Genomic DNA, 19762 nt, shown 5'->3' with positions numbered 1-19762 from the left:
TGCTAGAAATTCTCACACAACAGCCATTTGAGACTTTGACGACCTTAGCTGAAGAGCCAAGTCTTTATTTGATACATTATAGAGACAGGCTGTCTAGTCAACACACAAGTCTCCATGTTTTCTGGTCTGCGTTGTACAAAACACAAGTTTTACGGTCACACATTGACAAAAAGTGTTGAGTTCATGCTGAGAAAAATGGCCTGTGTGTAGAGACATACTGTAACACCATCACGGACAAACAAAGGACACACCAAGCCGTTTCAAGTCCTGAATGCAGTCCACAAAGCCGTGTCTGGCATGATGCAGTTGAGCGCTGGGGTGTTCTTCTGGACGTCTTCAACGACATGACAAACATTTTCACACTAACACTCGTTGGGTTTGCCCACAGGTACTCCTTCCTTAGACCGCACGTCATTTACACAACTCGAGCTGAAGCTCTTCCTTGATCACCCAGCGCCGACGTCCTGCACGTAGCTCAGCTGAATGGTCCGAGTTGGACTCCATCTCTCCTGCTGCACATGTCAAATTTTCTGTTGAGCTTTCAGAATGCACAGCACTGCCACTGTGACCAGCAAGACTCCGGTGATGAGTCCGATCCGAACCCATGGGAGAGACTTAGACGATGCCTCTGGGGGATGGATGGAAAGCACACAGCATAATCTTAACAACAGAGTCACTATGGTAACGACATCCAACATCTGAGTCACACTCTGACATGAACCTTGTCATCTTGTTGTGCGATTCCCCTACCCTTACCCTACACAGCTGCTCACCTTCATCTGGGAACGATGTCATCGTCTCCTCGAAGGCTTCCATCGATGGCGCCTTTGTCACCACTATCAAAACATCATAAAATGAGCACGGACAGACATGAAGGCACAGGCATGATGATTTTGTACGGTGTCTTTTCTATCCCATTCATTTCTCTTCGAGCGAGGTTCACCTTTCATCAGCTGTGTGGATTCCTCCAGGAGAACAGGTGTAAGATCATTGACACCTGTCACCTCCTCCGTTGTAACTATCGTAGGCCGGTCTGATGCACTGAGCCAGTCGTCTGTCGTCTCGTCATGGTTAAAAACTGCATGAAAAAGAGGTGTTTGACACTGTACTGTCCTGTGGACCATTATGACATCCTCAGAACCGATAAGTCTACTGATGAACATAGATGTTGCTGCACTTAGACGAACAAAATGAAGATTACCAATATCAGTAGGGTCCGTTTCCAGCACAGTCAAAGTGATACTCTCTGGTGTCCCAGACCTGGGCTCATCAGTTTCCCTAAAACGCATCATTAAGGATGGTTAGTCGTAGAAGTAGAAGAAGTAGTACAAAGCTATGAGTATATTTTGTTTGATGTTTTGGGCACTGCTCTACTCCGAAGTCAAATAAACTGCTCTCTTTGTCGTCTGAAATATTGTGCCACTGGCCTTCCTTGGGAGTGGGAAGAGTGGGGAGTCAGAGAATGCTACGCCAAAGGTATGACGTTGATTTGACGCAAGAGTACAAATCCCGTTTAACTCTACAGGGGAACTCTGTCAATGGAGTCTGGTGGCTTCCACAGAACTTACCTGGTTTTATACAAACAGTGGTACTCTCCACTGTCACTTATCTTTGTCGGGCTCATGTACAGATGAAATGCTTCTTTACCATCAAACCCTAGACTGATTCGGGACACGTCCTCGGGGCTAGACACCACCACAGTCGAGTACAAATCCTGTAAGTGGAAAGAGATGATTGGATGTCAAAAGAAAATACGTTGACGACAGAATACAAAGCAACAATAGTGTACTGTGCTGACAAAGAAGGCATCTAGCAAGGGAACCTTCAGTGCGCCAAAACAGATGTATGAAAATATGCTTGCATCTGGCACAGTACCTCTTTTTCTATTGACAGTATGGTGCTGCCGTTCCTGGTCCACCAGATGAGCATATCGCTGACGGACTGGCTTCTGGAGATCTGAACATAGCAGGCAAGATCAACCGAGTCACCAGCAGGCACCACTATCGAGCGCTTAACATGGGGCACTTGAGAGAGAGAAAGAGAAAGAGGACGGCAGATATGAAGACGATTTTGCGATCAGGATAATCACAAAATGAATCCTATACTTAGCGACGGAACAAGAAATTAAGGATGAAGGATGGAATTGATCAGCCCTGACAACTAGATGTTTCCAGGTGTGCACCTCCCCACAAACTCACCCGTGACAGTGAGCCATACTGTTGCTACGGTTTTCCTTCCTTGCCAAATGCACTCGTACATGTCAGTGTCACTGAGCATTGTGTCCCGGAGGACCACAGACCAGTCTCCCTCCCTGAGCTTGTCCTCCGAGAGCGGCTCAACGCGGTCCTGGAAGATGCACAGGACAGGAAATCACAAGTCTCTGTCTTCTGTCTTTAAATGTACATTTCATGCATTGCTATATATTATTAGTTGCATCAACATGCTAACCTGAAATTTGTCCCCCTGATGTAGCTCCCCGCTCCACAGGATAGCCACATCCTCCCCCATTGCCTCCCACTGGACACTCCCTTCCTCCTCCAGGTAGGCTGAGCCATCACAAGGCAAGATGGCCGACTCCCCGTACTCCACCTGAAGATTTAGTGACTGCACCATCTGCAGGGCTGGACAAAGAGAAGTGGAGCATGAAAGAATAGAATAAATGATGCAGAGAGACGGAGTGGTCAACGAAAGCGACACACTCACCGTGGCAGAGCCGTCCGTACTGAAGACACAGCAGCATCAGCAACACACACGGAGGGAACATCTTGGCACTTCTTCCTCCTGCACAGCTCAAACAGAGAGACCTCATTCGTGGATGGTTTACTGAACAGGCCATTCAGGCACAGGCCCAGGGGCCCACAGTGGCAGGAGATCAAAAACACCACATAGGGATGCAAAGGAACTGCAAAGACACACACAATAACTCCAAAGAGACACAAAACAACCAGAAGGAGACACATGCTGACTAGAAAAAAGACACAAAATGACCTCAAAGAGACACAAACCCACAAAAAGACGCCTAAGGGCCACAAAGAAAGTCTGTGTCCCACTCCTGTGTAGGAGAGGTGGTGGGTCGCCTTTGCAGATCTGTGCCCAGGGGCCCACTGTCTCATCATCTGCCCATGCTGCTATATGCACATTTGTATTCTCTATTATAAATGGTGATGATAGAAACCACATTTTTATTCAAAGCAAGAACTGTTGCTGTCCAAACATTCGTGGAAACATGGAAACATTTGTAATAATAACAATAATTGTGCTCACCTCAGCTTGCAGCGTTTTAGAAACGGATATAAGCTCCTCCGGTTGAGTTCAGCATGGGGAAAATACTCACAGAGCTGCTCAGATACATGGGGTGTCCTCCTGTCTCGTCACCTCTCCCATTACAGCCCTGTAAATCTCAACTGCACCGGATGCCGCCTTCAGGTGCTGTGGGAAATGTCAGTATCACATCGCAAGTACTCTCAAAAATGATATCATGTAATTAACAGATTATTCTTGCATTTTACTTGAGTATTTTCATTTTCTGCTGCTTCATACTACATTTATCTGATATCTTATCTAGACTGAGATTAATAATCCAAAAATCAAGTCTAATGGCACCCATGCAACCCCGAAGTTATAAATCAGATCTTGATGAACAAATTATTCAAGTTGGAAATCTTTACTGATGTACATTTTATTGGCAGTTGGCAGATGGTGTCCTGGGGGATCTCCTCCCAGACCTGGATCACAGTATCAGGGAGCTCCTGGACCGTCTGTGGTGGTACTTGGAGGCGTCGGATGCACCAATACTTAACGTCTCATAGGTGCTCAATTGGATTTAGGTCAGAGGAACAAGAGGGCCGGTCAATGACATCAATGCCTTCATCATCCAGGAACTGCTGACACACTCTGGACACAGGAGGCTGGGCATTGTCCTGCACCAGGAGGAACCCAGGGCCCACTGCAACAGGAGGAACCCAGGGCCCACTGCACCAGGAGGAACCCAGGGCCCTCTGCACCAGGAGGAACCCAGGGCCCACTGCACCAGGAGGAACCCAGGGCCCACTGCAACAGGAGGAACCCAGGGCCCACTGCACCAGGAGGAACCCAGGGCCCACTGCAACAGGAGGAACCCAGGGCCCTCTGCACCAGGAGGAACCCAGGGCCCTCTGCAACAGGAGGAACCCAGGGCCCACTGCACCAGGAGGAACCCAGGGCCCACTGCAACAGGAGGAACCCAGGGCCCTCTGCACCAGGAGGAACCCAGGGCCCACTGCAACAGGAGGAACCCAGGGCCCACTGCAACAGGAGGAACCCAGGGCCCACTGCACCAGCGTCAGGTCAGACAGTCGCTCTGAGGATTTCATCCTGGTACCTAACAGCAGTCAGGGTACCGTTGGCTCTGACATGGAGGTCTGTGTGACCCTCCAAGGATCTGCCTCCCCAGACCATCACTGACCCACCGCCAAACCGGTCATGCTGGATGCTGTCACCATGGCGTCTCCAGACTCTTTCATGCCTGTCACGTGCTCAGTGTGACCCTGCTCTCATCTGTGAAGAGAATAGAAGAAAGAGGCGCCAATGGCGGACCTGCCAGTTCTATTGGCAAATGCCAATCAAGCTGCACGGTGCTGGGATGTGAGCACAGGTCCTACCAGAGGACGTGGGGCCCTCATGCCACCCTCATGGAGTCTGACAGTGTGGTCAGAAACATGCACACCGGTAGCCTGCTGGAGATCGTTTTGTAGGGCTCTGGCAGTGCTCCTCCTGTTCCTCCTCACACAAAGGAGCAGATACCGGTCCTGATGCTGGAAGACACAGCAAACCTTCACATATGGGTGTGACATCCTGGAGGAGCTGGACTACCTGTGCAACCTGATTGGGCTGCAGGTACTGCCTCATGCTGCTAGTAGTGACAAGGACACTAGCAGAACACAAAACTAGAGACTTTCACTTTTACTTCCCAGGTTGGTTAAAGAGCCAGGTGCCTGAGCGCCCCAGAGTCAGTCTCACATGCAGCCAAACTCCATGGGACCTCCACATTGTGCTTAGCTGGCAGCATGCATGTGGGAATCAGACACCAGGAGGCACGTGGCACGAGTCTCACTTATCCACAGTGGGGAATTCAAAGTGCAGGAAGCATTTGGAGTGCAGTTTGGGTACAATGTGGTTTACAGCGTGGCATTATGACCTGTATTTATTTTAATACAGCACGCCAAAAGAAACACAAATGAGTGTGACGGCCTCCTGAGATCCAGCACAGCAGTGAGAGGTATGTGTCATATAGGTGGAGCAGATCGGTTTCCAGAAACATTAGACAGTACCACATGTGCATCCACAGGGACACCCTCTCACTCACCCGTGATGCTTTCAGGCACCATGGGAGAAACATACAACACCTTAACAGTTCAACAAAGTAGATTGCAGTAAAGATGGTGAACCTGTGTGTGAAGCTGCGCCGGCGCCCTCTGCTGTTTTGAGAGAGAAGTGAGAGAGCTTGCCTGAGAGTACCTGGTGTTCTATGAACTGAACAAACCTCAAAGAGACGTGCAGATTTGAACGGTCAATTCTTTATTTCATGGCAAATCAATCATGTTCAGGACTTGTTTTCAAGATAAACGAGCTTCAGACGGCAGTAGTAAAAAAAGGATCTGAAGTGACAGAGCCTTATGCAACCTCCAGACGAGCTGGCCGACTTGCTGGCAGTGCGTCGTGCGCTTCACAGTGCTACATTCTCTCATCGCCCTGAAAGAATATCCTTCACGAGAAAACACAAACATTGCTTCTTCACAACTACAATACAAGCCAGGAGCAACTGATAACTAGAAATAACATGATCAATGACCTTTATCCAACTAGTTAAAAGCAGCATTACTACATGACACAGAACAGATGTGGTAATAAGTGGAACAGAAGATGCTCTATCTACATAAACAGGGTTACATGTGCATTATCCAGTGATGTCCAAACGAAGCTTCACGAACCACCAGTTGTATTTGCTGAACCCACTAGATGGCACTCTTTGTGTAATGAAAAAGGCTCAAGGGATGGCAATGCAGTTTGGTTTCAACCCTTTGTTGAACAAAGAGTGCCAGAGTGGACCCAAAAAATAAAGACAATGGCTCATGAAGCTTCATTTGGCCATCACTAGTATTATCTCACCCACTATAAGGTTGCTGCCAATAGCTCAAACATTACAGCTTCTTCAAGCCGAGACACTGACAACAGCAAAAGAAAATGTTCCTATACATGAGTGTGTGAACAGGCTCAACTCAAAGTTAATAGACTTGGCCCTGTTTTGTTTTATCCTTTTCTTTTCACTGACAATACACCATGGTCGATGAAGTTGGAAGCCTCAGATTAACAAAGGCTGGATGTGCGTGCGTGTTTTGCATTCAAGAATAAAGCCATTGTAATTTAGCACACAGAGAGACGCTAAAATAATCCCCAAACAACACTTGGACAAGTCATCAGAGGGACAACACTGCGGCTCACACTCCTCGTGTGGGGCCTGACTGGAAACGTGAGAAAGGCGAGCTTTGACTTGACAAATCCACCACGAAACTGCACATGAAGCTGTGACATCAAACATGGCCTCATACGTCAGAGAGCACATGTTGACCCCTACAGCTGACTGACATACACATGTAGCACCCAAGCAAAAAATCAACAGTCATTAAGTTGTTTAAAAGAAATCAAGTTCCCCTCGTGTCTGTCGACTGAGCTCCACCAGGACAGTGATGCTGCATTCATGTCATGTGGGAATAACCAACATTCACTTTAATGCTCTTGTACAGACTTTATTTGCACCTGACCAGCTTCATCTCACAAACACAAACTCAGTTATGGTACATTTTAGGGCTTTTTTTGTTGCAAAATATCAAACAAACCAAGGTCATTTTACACTATGATCAAAACATGAGTAAATTATTTTCTATATTTCACAACTAATGTTTTCTTCAGTTCCGTCTCCAAACCTCAGATTCACAAGCAGTACATATCATCTGATGGCTAAACTGAACCGTGTTCCCCATTAGGACATTCTTTTCTCCCGTCTTTCCCATGGGACATGAATGCAGCATTCGACACTAGGTTTTCTCTCCGATACGGGACACAGCAGCACCCGCGGGCGGCTTCCCAAAGTCCTCAAACCTTCTTTAAAGCTCTGAGAGCGTGTTGAGCTCAATCACTTCAGGATGAAATGTTACGATCTTCACACTGGCGTGTCGCTCATTGCTCCACTCTGGGCGCGAAGTCGGGGCGTCGCGTCTGGATGATCTTCGGTCGCAGCGGGCGAGGCTTCTCATCTTGGTCGCTGTCGTCGGGGGCCGAGCTGTCACCCTGCTCGTCCTCGCAGACGTGGACGACCACGCTGGGGGTGGTGGGCGTGGCAGTGTGGAGCTCGTACTTGTCTCCTGGGGAATCACACAGAAGAACGATCAGATGAGGGTCAGTGTGATGAAAGTCACAGAGGTTAAGTCTAGGAAGTCTGAGCTCAGTTAGGAGCGACCAGCAGACTGCAGAGAGCGCACACTTTAAGAACGTACTGTTTCTTTGTCATGCATTAGCTACGCTCAGCAAGTTTCAATGATGAGGCGACACACTGTACCTGGTCCGAGCTTTGAGATGGCACACAGCAGGTCGTAGTTGATGACTGGCGTGGCGTCCTGGGACTGTTCCCAGCCGACTGGAGGGGAGGCAGGCGGCGAGATCAGGAACTGTTTGTCCGGTTTGGGCGGCTCCAGCCGAGGACTGCCTATGTGGACAGACTGTGCACACAAGGGCACGTGTGAGTGAGCAGTTCAAAACACACTGAAGAAATTTGAACAAGATGAACGAGACGCTACCTGAGCGAAGTACAGTCTCATTTCTTTGCCGTTGAAGTCCGTCTTGTGAAGCCGGAGTCTCGCCTCCGCTGCGGCCAGAGCATCGCTGAAACTGATCCTCACCCGCCGGAAAGACTTGAAGTACTGGAACTGCACCTCCGGGTCGAATGACCGGAACAGAGCCTCGAAACTGGCCTGAAAACACACAGGGACAGAGGTGAGAACAGGGGGGGAGGAGACTGAGCTTCATCACTCCGCTCTTCTGTCCCTTCTTATCTAAAAATATTAAACGCTGTGAGCCAGAGGCAGCCATGAATACAGTTATGAGATCTCAAGTCGCTATGAATAAAAGTGATAAAAATAGCCTCTATTAGCATACACTATATCTGTCCTCTTGATTCGAGAGCCTGCAGACTGTGTGTGTCTGAGTGTCAGCTATGGCCTCAACTTTACTTGACCAACTGTTGTTACAGAGGCAAACCAAGAGAGAACAACGAACCTGACACACACTGTAAAGACATATTGGATCAAACTCTGTATTGGCAAGTGAACAATACTGTGTTTTACCCAGTGGACTGCAATGCAGCACAAGAGCAATCACTGGCTGTGGACTTGTGCAGTGAGTCATGATGAAGTCAAAGGAATATGGAGTACTCAGCTTTGCCTGAGGAGGTCTTCCAGTCGCATATTATCACCCACAACACTCAAGACACGTCAACCTGACCCCACATGCTGATAAACATTTCCCTTCCCGGAATCCTCTAGAGGGTTCTCTGCGGAGTCTCCAGGAAAATCAACAATACTCGGACATTAAAGAACATGTCTCTGTAAACTGTAAACCAAATTACCTGCCTATTGTGTGGAGTGTTCTGATTCGGTACATGTGTACACGTTCTTTAAACGCAGCTTAAAGACAAAAGAGCAAAAGGACAGACGGGCTTTACCGAGCTGATGTGGACGCAACACAAGGACTACTTTGGACACGAGTATGTACTCTTGTCCTGTTGTGCCAAGTTCTCTTCACTGAAATGATAACTCCCAATGGCCCAACTTTGACCAATGGCCGACCGTCAGCTTGGTGTGTCAGGGCCTGTCAAGGAATAGCCAGGGTGCTGCTGCCATACACTTGTCCATGGCATGAAGCGCTACTTGGCCATTGCTAGTTGAAACCAAACTCCATTGCCATCCCTTGAGCCTTTTTCATTACACCAAGAGCGCCATCTAGTGGGTTCAGCAAATACAACTTGAAGCTCATGAAGCTTCATTTGGCCATCACTACTGTAACTGTAAATGTTATGAAAACCCTCTAGTATGGGTTTGGTTCCTAAAAACGTCGTATTCTACATTTTCCATAACACAACCCCTACACATCTTTTCCCTTCCAACATCTTTTGAGGTGTAGTTCTAGAAACCTACAGTCTCCAAGCCCGAGCCAAGACCCAGATGATATCACTATGACATCATCACAGTCAGAGCCTTAGACGACAGAGTGCTCTTACAGGCTGTGCTCCTCACGGCGAGAAAACTGGCCACTACTTGTGAAATCGGGAGTGCCGGTTAAATCAAATCCTACTGATAGATTCATCGGTAAAGAAATATGTAGCTTCAGGCCCAACCAGTAGAGACTGGTGGCTTCAATCCAAAAATATTTAGAGTCCTCTTCAGAAAATTAGTGCAACATTTAATAGATTTAAAAGGAGCACTTGAAGTAGGGCACTTTCCTACCTGTGCAATGGAAGAGTTGAACACTTCCTGGTTGGTCACCGAGGCGGCCAGGCAGAAGCGGTTACACTTGGTGGTCTTGATGTGCATGATGGGCAATCCGGGGAGGCGGAACCTTTTCCACCTGATACCTGAGGTCAGGGTGCAGCGGGACGCTGAAACAGTCTGCAACGGTGCTGATGATGATGGAGAGGAAGGGGGAAATCGGGGAGATCGGAGGAGCGTTGCCTTCCCCAGGGTGACAGACGAGAAGGAAGTAAAAGATGCTCCTTAACAGGAAACAGGTGCGCTTTTTTCCCCCAGCACCGACCTCTTACATGTGGATGTTCTGCCTTTTCTGTCTTCACACTGAACTAGTCCACAGTCTTAGAAGACGCTACGCTACATTCACGTCACCTTGGTCAACGTGTAGCCTCGTGACCCACATTCCAAGGTTATCTGGTCTGGGTCTCCTGCCACAACACGTCCAACTAAAATCCAAAATCCAACATGTAGCGTTCAGCACTGTGTCCAGTGTGTCACTGGCAGCCTGTGTGAGCTCTGCAGCAGCCTGACAAGTGAAGGAATTTTCCAGAGATTTGGATGTGGAGAGCCGAAAATGTCATTCAGCCTCTTCTGAGCTCACTCTCTCGCCCTCTCTCTCCCACTGCTCCACAGCCGCTTAAATGAGCCCCTGCCAGCCGATGACGCATTACCCACAATCCCCTCCCTCTCCTCAGCCTGGTCTCATTCATTTGTTCATTCACCACAGGCCAATCGCCTGTGGAAGAGGGAGGGACGGCCTGTTTTTTTTTTTCTTTCTGCCTATCCTTCTACCGACAGATACAAGCCAATGCTGACTAATCAGACAGAAAGAAGGGCAATGTGTGCGTGTGCGTGTGTGTGCGCGTGTGTGTGTGCAGAGAGAGAGACTGGAAAATAATGACATCACTGTTGAGCCAACTGACGCATGAATTTGCTTTTTGTTGCATTTAACTGCGGACAATAATCCTTTGTTGAGTGGAAAATATGTGACAATGCGCCTTTCACCTCTTGATTTCACACACATACCAAAGACTCAGCTGAGGGCATGAAGCTAGATGGCTCATGTGGATGAATCTGAGCGAGAGAGAGAGAGGACAGCTGACAGACAAGCAGAAGAGAAAGGCAGGAATAGAATAAAAGAGCGAAAAGAGAACGAGAGACATGACGGGTGGGAAGAATGCAGGATGGAGGGATGAAGGGATGAAACGCAAGAGGTGGGGAGAGGTGGTGCTCATGGAAAGTATGCAGTTTGATAACACGCTTTTATGAGGTATTAATAGCAGAGAGCTTGAAGTAGAGGGGAAGTGTGTGAGTGTGTGTGCAGCCAGCAGTTGGAAAAACAAGACCAGACTGTGCAGCTAGTTCCTGAACATTTGCACCTATGTGTGCGTGTGTGAGTACACGGACACTTGTTGGTTCGAGAGAAAAGGTGATGGTCTGGTTGGAACGTGCCCATCATAAACTATTAGATTAACATGTCAACACACTGAGGCCCACTAAGTGTAGGTGTGCATGTAACGTGTCTGCGCCGGATGGAAAATGTGCGTGTGGAAAATGAAGTGGCGTAATGTCAGCCCGCCTCCCCGACAGTGAAACCGATGCGCTTATGTTACGTGTTGTTTGTTGATGTTAAACATTACCGTGTGAGTGTGTGTGTGTAGGTGCTAATCATCTCCAGACCTCACCCCGCTGTGGCCGCCATGTGAGAGTGTACACACTCAGCGCCGCAGTTTTCCACCCCTATGTTTTTGTTTGATCTTCCCATTTTTTCCATTCCCTCACTGGACAGACAGGCAGGTGTGCACACGCTCAAAAAAACACTGGACACAGTGCTGCGTTACTCGCCAGCTGTTACTGTTTTATTGCATCATGTCCACCTTACCAAAGCTGAGGAGGAAGTTACATCGCTCAACTATGTTTCCAAATAATCTGTATAACTGAACTATTTTTTACGACACACAAAACTCCCAAAGCTCTCTCCGTTTCCATTTCTATAACCACTGAGACTCTTTGTACTTTTAGGTGGATTCCAGTTCCCTCAGGTCAAATTCCAGTGACACATCCTTATTTTTACAGCCCCGGCTCTACACGCCTCTGCCCTGCGACAAAATCCACTTTCAGCCAGACGGGCATCAAGTAACGGAAGCCAGACTCCACTGACAGGCTGTTTCCCTGTGGCCTTCACAAAATTCCACATCTGAGCAGGAAGAAAAGTCCCGGAGCACAATGACACATTGCTCCCTTTTTCCAGCTCGAACACTTTCAGAACTACACAAGTGTATCTCTCACTCTTCCACGGACTCTGAGTCACTGCCGGTCCAACACAACAAAACTGCTCACATTTTCCATTTGGCATAAAACTTGTTTGTGTGAAGCTGGTGCTTCTCGTCCATCGATCCATGTCCAACTTGCTTATCCTGTTGTGTAAGAATGCCAATCACACACGTATAGTCTTGATGCTTTGCGTAGTTTTGCATCAAAGTAATAACTGGAACAAGATTTGAATGTGATTACCTCAAATTTTGATGATCTCATCCACAGCTGCCACTGGGAGTGTGTCCCGTTGGAAGTCCATGACTTACCAGACCTACATCGGAGTTTTCCCTGACCTAAATCTGTTCTTCCATGCTGCATCATTAATGCTGTTTTTACAACGTTTTCTGTTCCAGTTGGGCTTTAACTTGCACAACAAACTGGAAAATACATTCCGCTTCATCCCTGTAAAATCACGTCTTGATTATAATCTGACTTTCACTGCTTTACGTTTTTATTACTAACTGGTCAAAGCAAGAAAAAGACGAACCGATTTCCACAAGGCAGAAAGTTAAAGATGACACACTTCTTCAATATTTTAAAGGGACACCATGTCGCATTTTCAGTTGTTTATTGGCAAAAATCAATGTCTACATTCATAAATATTGGTGTACTATTACCTCCACCAATAATCTGACTTATTCTTGTAAGGAGGAGAATTTCGGATTTGTGCAGGTAAGTTGTTCCGCCATCTTGAAAATACATCCTCCAGCAAGGGACATTTCGTTGAGAGCCAGGCCAGCACTGCGTGACTGAGAAGCCGAACGAGGAGCCTACTGCAGCATAACAAACTCCCACTCTTTGAGCATAACCATGCATATGCGGCATCCTCGTCGCCAAGACAGCGCAACAGGGAATCAAAACAGCAATGTGACCGGCGGATTCAAAAAACGAGGGTCAACATCGGGGTAGCCTTTCCCAGGTGGAGAGCTGCTGACGGAGAAGGTTTTTAAAAGGGACGGTGAAGTTGCCTGCTTTCTTCTCAACAGGTATGTTAACGTCGTGGTCTTGACTGTCGCTCCTCCTCTTCCTCTCAGTCCTCTCTCTCTCCCTCCTGTTGCAGGTGTTGAATCACCAGATGAGGATCAAAATATAAATGAATAATGTAACCCGTCATAGTTGATGCTTGTTACACTCTGAGGATCGTAGAGCAATATAAGCACTTTGGGAACATTTGCTTGTGTTCGTTAGCTAGTTGCTAGATGCTATGTGGTACCAACCCCCAAGTAAGGTTACTTACTTATTTCAATGTTTTACAGTTTCAAAATAGCAAAAAACGTAAAGGGCCTGAAGCAAAAGACAGAGCATGTGAGCGGAGCGGGGAGCGGAAAGATTTTGTGTTGAGTGAGGAGCGGCTATTTTTTTGGTGGATCCTTATCTCTCGCTCCAATTTTGCTCCGGTCGCTCATGCCCCACCCAGAATGCATCTTTGCACCTGCGCACACCCACACTATTTTCTTTCAAAACTATGGAGTTTACTGTGCACTTCAGAAAAGAAACTGAGAAGAGAAGCAGCGGTACCTTGGAGAACAGTCCCTAAGTGCGGGGAGAGGCGAAAGGGCTTCCCCGGTTAGGGTAGTACGACGCAGTTTTTTTGAGCCGAGTGGTGAGCGACTGGAGCGGGATAAAATTTATGATGGAGTGGAGCGGAGCGAAGAATGCGCAGAACCACGCGGAGCGGACGAGCAGTGCAAAGTGACAGGTCTGCAAGCGAGGAGCGGAAATTTTCACCGGCTCCGCTCCACTCACATGCTCTGAAGGGGAACTAGTTTGTTTTTCAACCTGGGCCCTATTTTCCGATCTACTTTTGTCTAAATGAGTGATAGGATGTTCAATATGTGACATTTCTCCAGTACGAAGCTAGGGCTGACCTGCCTGCAGCCCGTGAGCATGCGCTATATTAAATAATAGGGCATTCAGACAGCGTCAAACAACGTCACAATACGTCCACTAAAAGTGCATTTTTTTCACACATCCTATCACTCATTTAGACAAAAGTAGATCGGAAAATAGGGCCCAGGTTGAAGAAAACACTAGTTCCCCTTTAAAGTGGAATACTTTCTCGCACAAGTTGACGTCGTGAATCAGTCACCTAAATCATAATCTCCTGCATGGAACAGGCTTTAGTGATGATTGGATCTTCAAGTGTTTCAAAAATGCTTATGAATTTTAACTTCAAATATTCTGCTTCCTCACTTGTAGAAATTTTTAGACACAGCTGCCGCAACATTTTGCAGTGATATGTCGAGTTATAGCCGACAAACGCCATGGCTAAACCCAGCTAGATAACAAGGTCGTGTGCGTGACATCTAAGACAACACTACACAACAGCTAATTAATATGCACAAGAAAATAGCTGGACAGCCTTCAGATCTTTCCATCATTAATAAAAGAATTCAGTCAACGCCACAAAATAATCTGTTAATGGGACCTCTTAGCGACACTGCACAGTTCAGTTCGGTACGCTTTCTTTCCAGTTTCCACTGTGAAAAGTTGTGGATGCAATGGAACCATTCCATACTGTCCCCATTTGTGGCCACCCTTCTGTTGGGGTACCTAGCACACAGATCTGATTTGAACAGGTGCAGCTGTGAACACTGCAGTCTGCTGATTGGTCGATAGCAGATGGTCGGGCTGACAATCATATCCTGTGTGTCGATGAACAACAATGGAAGCTCTTACTGTCTTCATGTGTGTAAATGATTCCTTCCTTCTCATCCTTAAACACAATCAAAACAGTGTTCTCAAGAACTCATAAAACATTCACACACCCTTAGTGGAATATTAGTCATATGATCTGTCAGCTGACCGTCAGATCCTCGCAGACGCCCCGTGGAAAAACAGCAGGATCATGGAGGAAAGGAAAGAAAGGAAAAAACAAACATTTTTGCATCAGATGCCCTTTGCCCCCTCTACTCTGTTGTTTTTCCTTTTCCATCAACGTCAGCAATCCCCTATGGCACACCGACAAGTAATGGCTCATGTCGCTGCACTGTGTGTGCATGTGGTTGGTAAACTGCCTGAATGTGTATCAGCAGTTGGGATCAGGACTGTCAGTCCCTCCAGGATGTCACCACAGTTTCACCCTGAATATGATGGCGACCCTTCTTAAGCTATGCCACGGAATTCATCATTTTATTTTCACCGTAATCTGGATTATGGCCGCGTCTTCCAGCGCCAAACTGGAATGTGTTTTCCAATGGCAATAGTACCTAACGCTGCGCTTATCCTCTTTCAAACAATGAGCAACAACAAACGGTGACTATCTAATCACTACCAGCTGTGTGACCAGGGTGTGTCTGTGTCTAAGTCATCACTTGCATGAGTGTGCAACGCTTGTTTTCTACAGTCAGGTCTACTGCCAGTGATCAGCGCCTCGCTACAACTCTTGGTGTGCATTAACTTCTCCACATTAAGAAAGCATGTTCAATACACCACTTGCTACACCTCTGATGGGATAACGTGGTATTACCTCTCATCTCTGACAGCCATCTGTGCGTTAGGGATTAGCTTGCCTTGTGACGTTAACATATTGTTAAATTTAACAGAGCCTGAGCCAGCTTAAAGGGATAGTGCACCCAAAAATGAAAATTCAGCCATTATCTACTCACCCATATGCCGAGGGAGGCTCAGGTGAAGTTTTAGAGTCCTCACAACACTTGCAGAGATCCAAGGGGAGAGGAGGTGGCGCCCCAGATTCAAACGTCCAAAAACACATGATTGAAACCACAAAATATCTCCATACTGCTCGTCCGTAGTGATCCAAGTGTCCTGAAGCCCCGACATAAAAAGTTGTTTGGAAAAATGTCATTTGAAGAGAGGCAGTCAGAGCTACAGGCTACAATGAGGCTAAAAACAGAGTTCAAATGACGTTTTTCCAAACAACTTTTTATGTCGGGGCTGCAGCACACTTGGATCACTATGGATGAGCAGTATGGAGATATTTTGTGGTTTCAATTATGTGTTTTTGGACGTTTGAATCTGGGGCGCCGTCAGCCTCCATTAGGTGGAGTTGTGTTGCTACCTCCTCTCCCCTTGGATCTCCGCAAGTGATGTGAGGACTCTAACACTTCACTTGAGCCTCCCTCGGCATATGGGTGAGTAGATAATGGCTGAATTGTCATTTTTGGGTGCACTATCCCTTTAAGGTAAAGATGGTTTATGATTTCTAATGAGTCATAATCAGATATTGATACATTCATCGAACATTTAACATATTCCTGTATTAATATTAGCTGCATATAAAGTGAATTAACGTGATGTTTACAAGCTAATGCTCGGCTCATCTGCATTATTAATGCAATTTACACATTTTTGTAACTGTTGATTTATGAAATCAGACTTCTACTGAGTGAAACATTTAGTAAAATTTAGAACTTCAGACATTCATGATACACCGATCAGCAAAAACATTATGCCACACAACAAAAACTGTTTAGAAATGGCCTGTGGAGCGTGACAGAAAGCTCAAGGTGTCGACCTGGCGTATAAATTTCCCAGGTCCCAATCTGCTTGAGGATTCTTGGGATGTGCCGGTACCCCAGATGTACCCCTAATCCAAGGTGGGGCCTCCTTGGATCGGACTTGACCCTTGACACAGGATCTGTGGGAGTGTCCTGCGGTGTCTGGCACATCCATGTAGTCCAGTGGGCTGTGAGGTGGGTTAATGGCACGTGCCACAGATGCTCAATCAGATTGGGATCTGGGGAATGTGGAGGCCAGGTTGACACTTTGAGGTCTTTGTCACATTCCTTGGGCCATTCCTGAGCCATGTTTGCAGTGTGGCGTTGTACATGGTGCAAGGAAACCCTACCAATGTCAACAGTAACATGATCACATAACAAACCCTGAAACAAATCCATATGTTACATGCATCTTACACCTGTCTGTGGACTGTTTCCAAAGCTACTCTTCTGTATCTCTGGTTGATGTCATTCTTGTGCCTCACCCACTGGGATCAAACTGATCTGATGCAAGTTAAGCAAGAACCAGAGTCACTACTGTCATGTGTCAGATCACAACCACAGTAGGGCAGTGTTGTTTGACCTACTGACTCCATCTAGTGGTCTCGGTATAGCACCACCAAACCCCATTCAAACATTAAATGATCAGTGTTTCCTTGCTCCATTTCTTTCACAGGACAGTACTGAACATATTGTACATGATCAGGAAAAAATCTATACACAAAAATGCACGCATCGGCCACTATATGAGCACAGACACACACTACGTCCTTACCTTCAGGCTAACTTCATTGAACAAATCCTCCGGTACTTTGCAGGCTATCAGGGCGTTGGGTAAATCGGTAAACTGGACATCCACCGTCGCCTCCTCCTCCCTGCCATTCTCCGCCTGCTGCATCACGACTTTATGATGATTTGGGCTGTTATCTGGAAGCACAGGAAACCATTTTACACTTTAATTAAAACACTTGGCTAACGCCCACCACCCCTGCCTTACTGTGTAGTTAGCTTAATGGCTATTACAGTGATTCATTTAATGTCGTACGTACCAATAAAGGCGTTATATCATGATAATGTGGTGTGAAGCAGCTCTCTCTCTGCGGTGTTTTCCTCCGAACAGCCCAAAGAATTAAGCGAGTGTATTAGCTTGAAAGCTGCACTAAGCGGACTAGCTAATTATGCTAAGCAGGAATCCGCAATGACGCCGCTAAACACGCGATGTTTTTTAAATATCTCCTCTCGGGTTAGTGTGAGTAATGGCGGTCGTCTTGTAGTTAGAAATGTCATAAATTAAAACAGCGCAATATTCTCTAATATTGACTGTGGATAGACTTCTCGGATAATTCAGTTAGCATAGCGCAGAGGAGACAGGATGTGACGTCAATTGTAGAGCAGCCGAGATGCATTTCCGGTTTTAATATTTGTGCTTTTTCCGTTGATGTTTTTTAATATAAAACATTAGAAATATCTGTCGAGATATTACAGAATATAAACTTTCACAAAAATGCTTTTGTTTAGTATATAAAAATATAATATTTCGAACAATCTGCTGTATTTGACTTCGAGTGCTGCTCTGCTCCCCTCTCGTGGCAGCCTCTTGTAGATAGATAGATAGACAGATAGATAGATCAAATTAGTATGTGGACATTAGAATATAGAAATATAAAATATATACAAAAATGAGTAGTACTAAATTTAAAATATACAAGAAATATACAAGAATAAACTAAAAATATCAAATTGCAGGAGTGAAAAAGATGAAATCATATACACAACACAGTGAGAGGTGACGTAGAGGTTGTTTAAAAAATGTGCAAAATAGCTCCAAGTGTGCAATAGAGTGTGCCAGGGCTGACGTCAAAATCCGGAAGTTTAGCATTGCGCTGGTTCCCGGGAAGAGAAAGTGAATGTGATTTTTGCATTGCATTTTGGATTATGTCAGAAAATAAGCTCTGTGGCTAACACAAGTTTATGATACTTACAGGTTTTGTTCAGCGAGATAATCTTCACATATGAACACCTTTCATACCGCATTTGAAGCTTAAATGCGATCGCCAGAAGTAAAAAGCTAACGTTAGGCTTTAATGGACCACGGTCGCATGACTCTTGACGTCACCGCCACTAAGCTTTCAACTGATTTTGGCCGCTTTATTTTAAAAACATTGTATAATGGGAAAATCGGACTGTTTAAGCTAAATAAGAAGCTGTAATGGCGGACTGCCAGCACTCTCGCCTGTTCGGGGATGATGACGTTTAATGTCCCCGACAGGGTTTGTAGTCGTATTGAGCATCTTGTTAGCATAGCAACCGCCTTTTTTACGACACGTAAAAGCTTCAAAATTCACAAGTAGGGTATTTACTGACGTGTTTTATGTCGTAGAACAAAACCTGAAACTCGCTTAAACTTTTGTTAACCACAGACCCTATTTAAGGCATGTTACCAAAATCCCATTCAAAAATGTAGGCCTGTTGACTTTTAGACGAGAGAACCGGAAGTGCTAAAAGCGCTAACGGAGTTCCGGGTTTACTGGCACACTCTATTGGTTATTACCAGCAGTGCAAACAAATGGCTGTAATGTAACTATTAAGCTAGAGGATAGAGGGCTGAGACTGCTCTGGGTGGTCAGGATTATCCATGATGGATAACAGTTTGCACAGTGTCCTCCTCTCCACCACTGCTTCAAATGCGTCCGGCACTACTTTGCCGTTGAACCTGGTTAGACTTTCTGGATTCTTCACATGCAGGGATGTCAATGGAAGTTCCAGAGGTTGCAAAACTGTCTCCCTTAAATCTTGGTTTGGATTGTGATTTTGTCTTGCTTACATTTTTGTTTACTGTCACGAGTTGTGTTTTTGAATGTCCCCAGAGATTGGGTCAGACACTATTTGATGCACTATGAATGTGACAATATTGTGACTGAATTCATCCACTATCTCACATGCATATGCTCTCCTTCTTTCTCTTTAGCTTGTATGGAAGCTTCAGAATCACTGCTCTCATATTCGCTGGCATATCCAGTTCTCTCATGTATTGCACATCCTCCATTGCATTACAACATTCATGCAAAAAGAGTGCATGCGCTTGAAGAGATTTGACGTCCTCAGGTTTCACGACTGGCCAGCTGAGGACTTTCTACATGTACGCTGCAGTGATTTTGTCTTAATTCCCAAAGTGTTCTTCTAACAGATGCTCAGCCGTAGAGTAGCCTCTGTGGGGAGCCATATGCTGACAGCTACGCACTAGCTCCTTTGGTTTGCCTCATGTGTATTTATCCAACAAATACAAACAATCACCTTTATTGCTTGCATTGCGCTCCACACAATGCTCAAAAGCTCTGATAAATGTTCCGTACTACTGAGGACCCCTGTCAAAAGGGATGAAAAGGGTGAATGTGTCCTTTAATATTGCTGCGTTGTCATAAGGTTGAG

At 46.1% G+C, this 19762-nt stretch overlaps 2 protein-coding genes across 5 annotated transcripts; both read right to left on the bottom strand.

The window, feature by feature from the left end:
• Positions 1 to 26: 26 nt before the first annotated feature.
• Positions 27 to 3927, bottom strand: LOC117249922 (uncharacterized). 3 transcript variants are annotated; one of them, XM_033615787.2, is made up of 10 exons: positions 3677 to 3927; positions 2704 to 3429; positions 2449 to 2621; positions 2199 to 2346; positions 1876 to 2024; positions 1569 to 1714; positions 1202 to 1278; positions 944 to 1078; positions 774 to 836; positions 27 to 628 (listed from the first exon to the last, which is right to left on the bottom strand). In XM_033615787.2, exons 2-10 carry the CDS (start codon positions 2834 to 2836, stop codon positions 522 to 524), a joined length of 1131 nt encoding a protein of 376 aa, XP_033471678.2. In that variant the 5' UTR covers positions 2837 to 3429; positions 3677 to 3927; the 3' UTR covers positions 27 to 521. The 3 variants fall into 3 exon arrangements, with proteins under 3 accessions (XP_033471678.2, XP_078022070.1, XP_078022069.1); XM_078165944.1 differs by having other exon boundaries at positions 2704 to 2781; positions 3265 to 3890; XM_078165943.1 differs by having other exon boundaries at positions 2704 to 3890.
• Positions 3928 to 5539: 1612 nt separating this feature from the next.
• rcan1b (regulator of calcineurin 1b) lies at positions 5540 to 17717 on the bottom strand. Of its 2 annotated transcripts, XM_033615792.2 has the most exons (5): positions 17383 to 17717; positions 17109 to 17260; positions 7833 to 8006; positions 7595 to 7754; positions 5540 to 7400 (listed from the first exon to the last, which is right to left on the bottom strand). In XM_033615792.2, the coding sequence occupies exons 2-5, from the start codon at positions 17229 to 17231 to the stop codon at positions 7216 to 7218; spliced, it is 642 nt and encodes a 213-aa protein (XP_033471683.1). In that variant the 5' UTR covers positions 17232 to 17260; positions 17383 to 17717; the 3' UTR covers positions 5540 to 7215. The 2 variants fall into 2 exon arrangements, with proteins under 2 accessions (XP_033471683.1, XP_033471684.1); XM_033615793.2 differs by lacking the exons at positions 17109 to 17260; positions 17383 to 17717 and adding an exon at positions 9537 to 10193.
• Between the last annotated feature and the right edge of the window lie 2045 nt (positions 17718 to 19762).

The sequence above is a fragment of the Epinephelus lanceolatus genome, chromosome 24 (assembly GCF_041903045.1).
Source record: "Epinephelus lanceolatus isolate andai-2023 chromosome 24, ASM4190304v1, whole genome shotgun sequence".
NCBI classification, from domain to species: Eukaryota; Metazoa; Chordata; class Actinopteri; order Perciformes; family Serranidae; genus Epinephelus; species Epinephelus lanceolatus.
This window is presented reverse-complemented; position numbering and strand designations above follow the sequence as displayed.

Excerpts from the sequence above, each read along its gene's own strand:
- LOC117249922 (XM_033615787.2), bottom strand. The coding sequence starts at position 2,836 with ATGGCCTGTTCAGTAAACCATCCACGAATGAGGTCTCTCTGTTTGAGC. Across the intron at positions 2,025-2,198 it reads AGTATGGCTCACTGTCACGG|TGCCCCATGTTAAGCGCTCG; the intron begins GTGAGTTTGTGG and ends CTCTCTCTCAAG. Across the intron at positions 629-773 it reads GACATCGTTCCCAGATGAAG|AGGCATCGTCTAAGTCTCTC; the intron begins GTGAGCAGCTGT and ends TCCATCCCCCAG.
- rcan1b (XM_033615792.2), bottom strand. The coding sequence starts at position 17,231 with ATGCAGCAGGCGGAGAATGGCAGGGAGGAGGAGGCGACGGTGGATGTC. Across the intron at positions 7,755-7,832 it reads TGAGACTGTACTTCGCTCAG|TCTGTCCACATAGGCAGTCC; the intron begins GTAGCGTCTCGT and ends TTGTGTGCACAG. Across the intron at positions 7,401-7,594 it reads CATCTCAAAGCTCGGACCAG|GAGACAAGTACGAGCTCCAC; the intron begins GTACAGTGTGTC and ends GTGATTCCCCAG.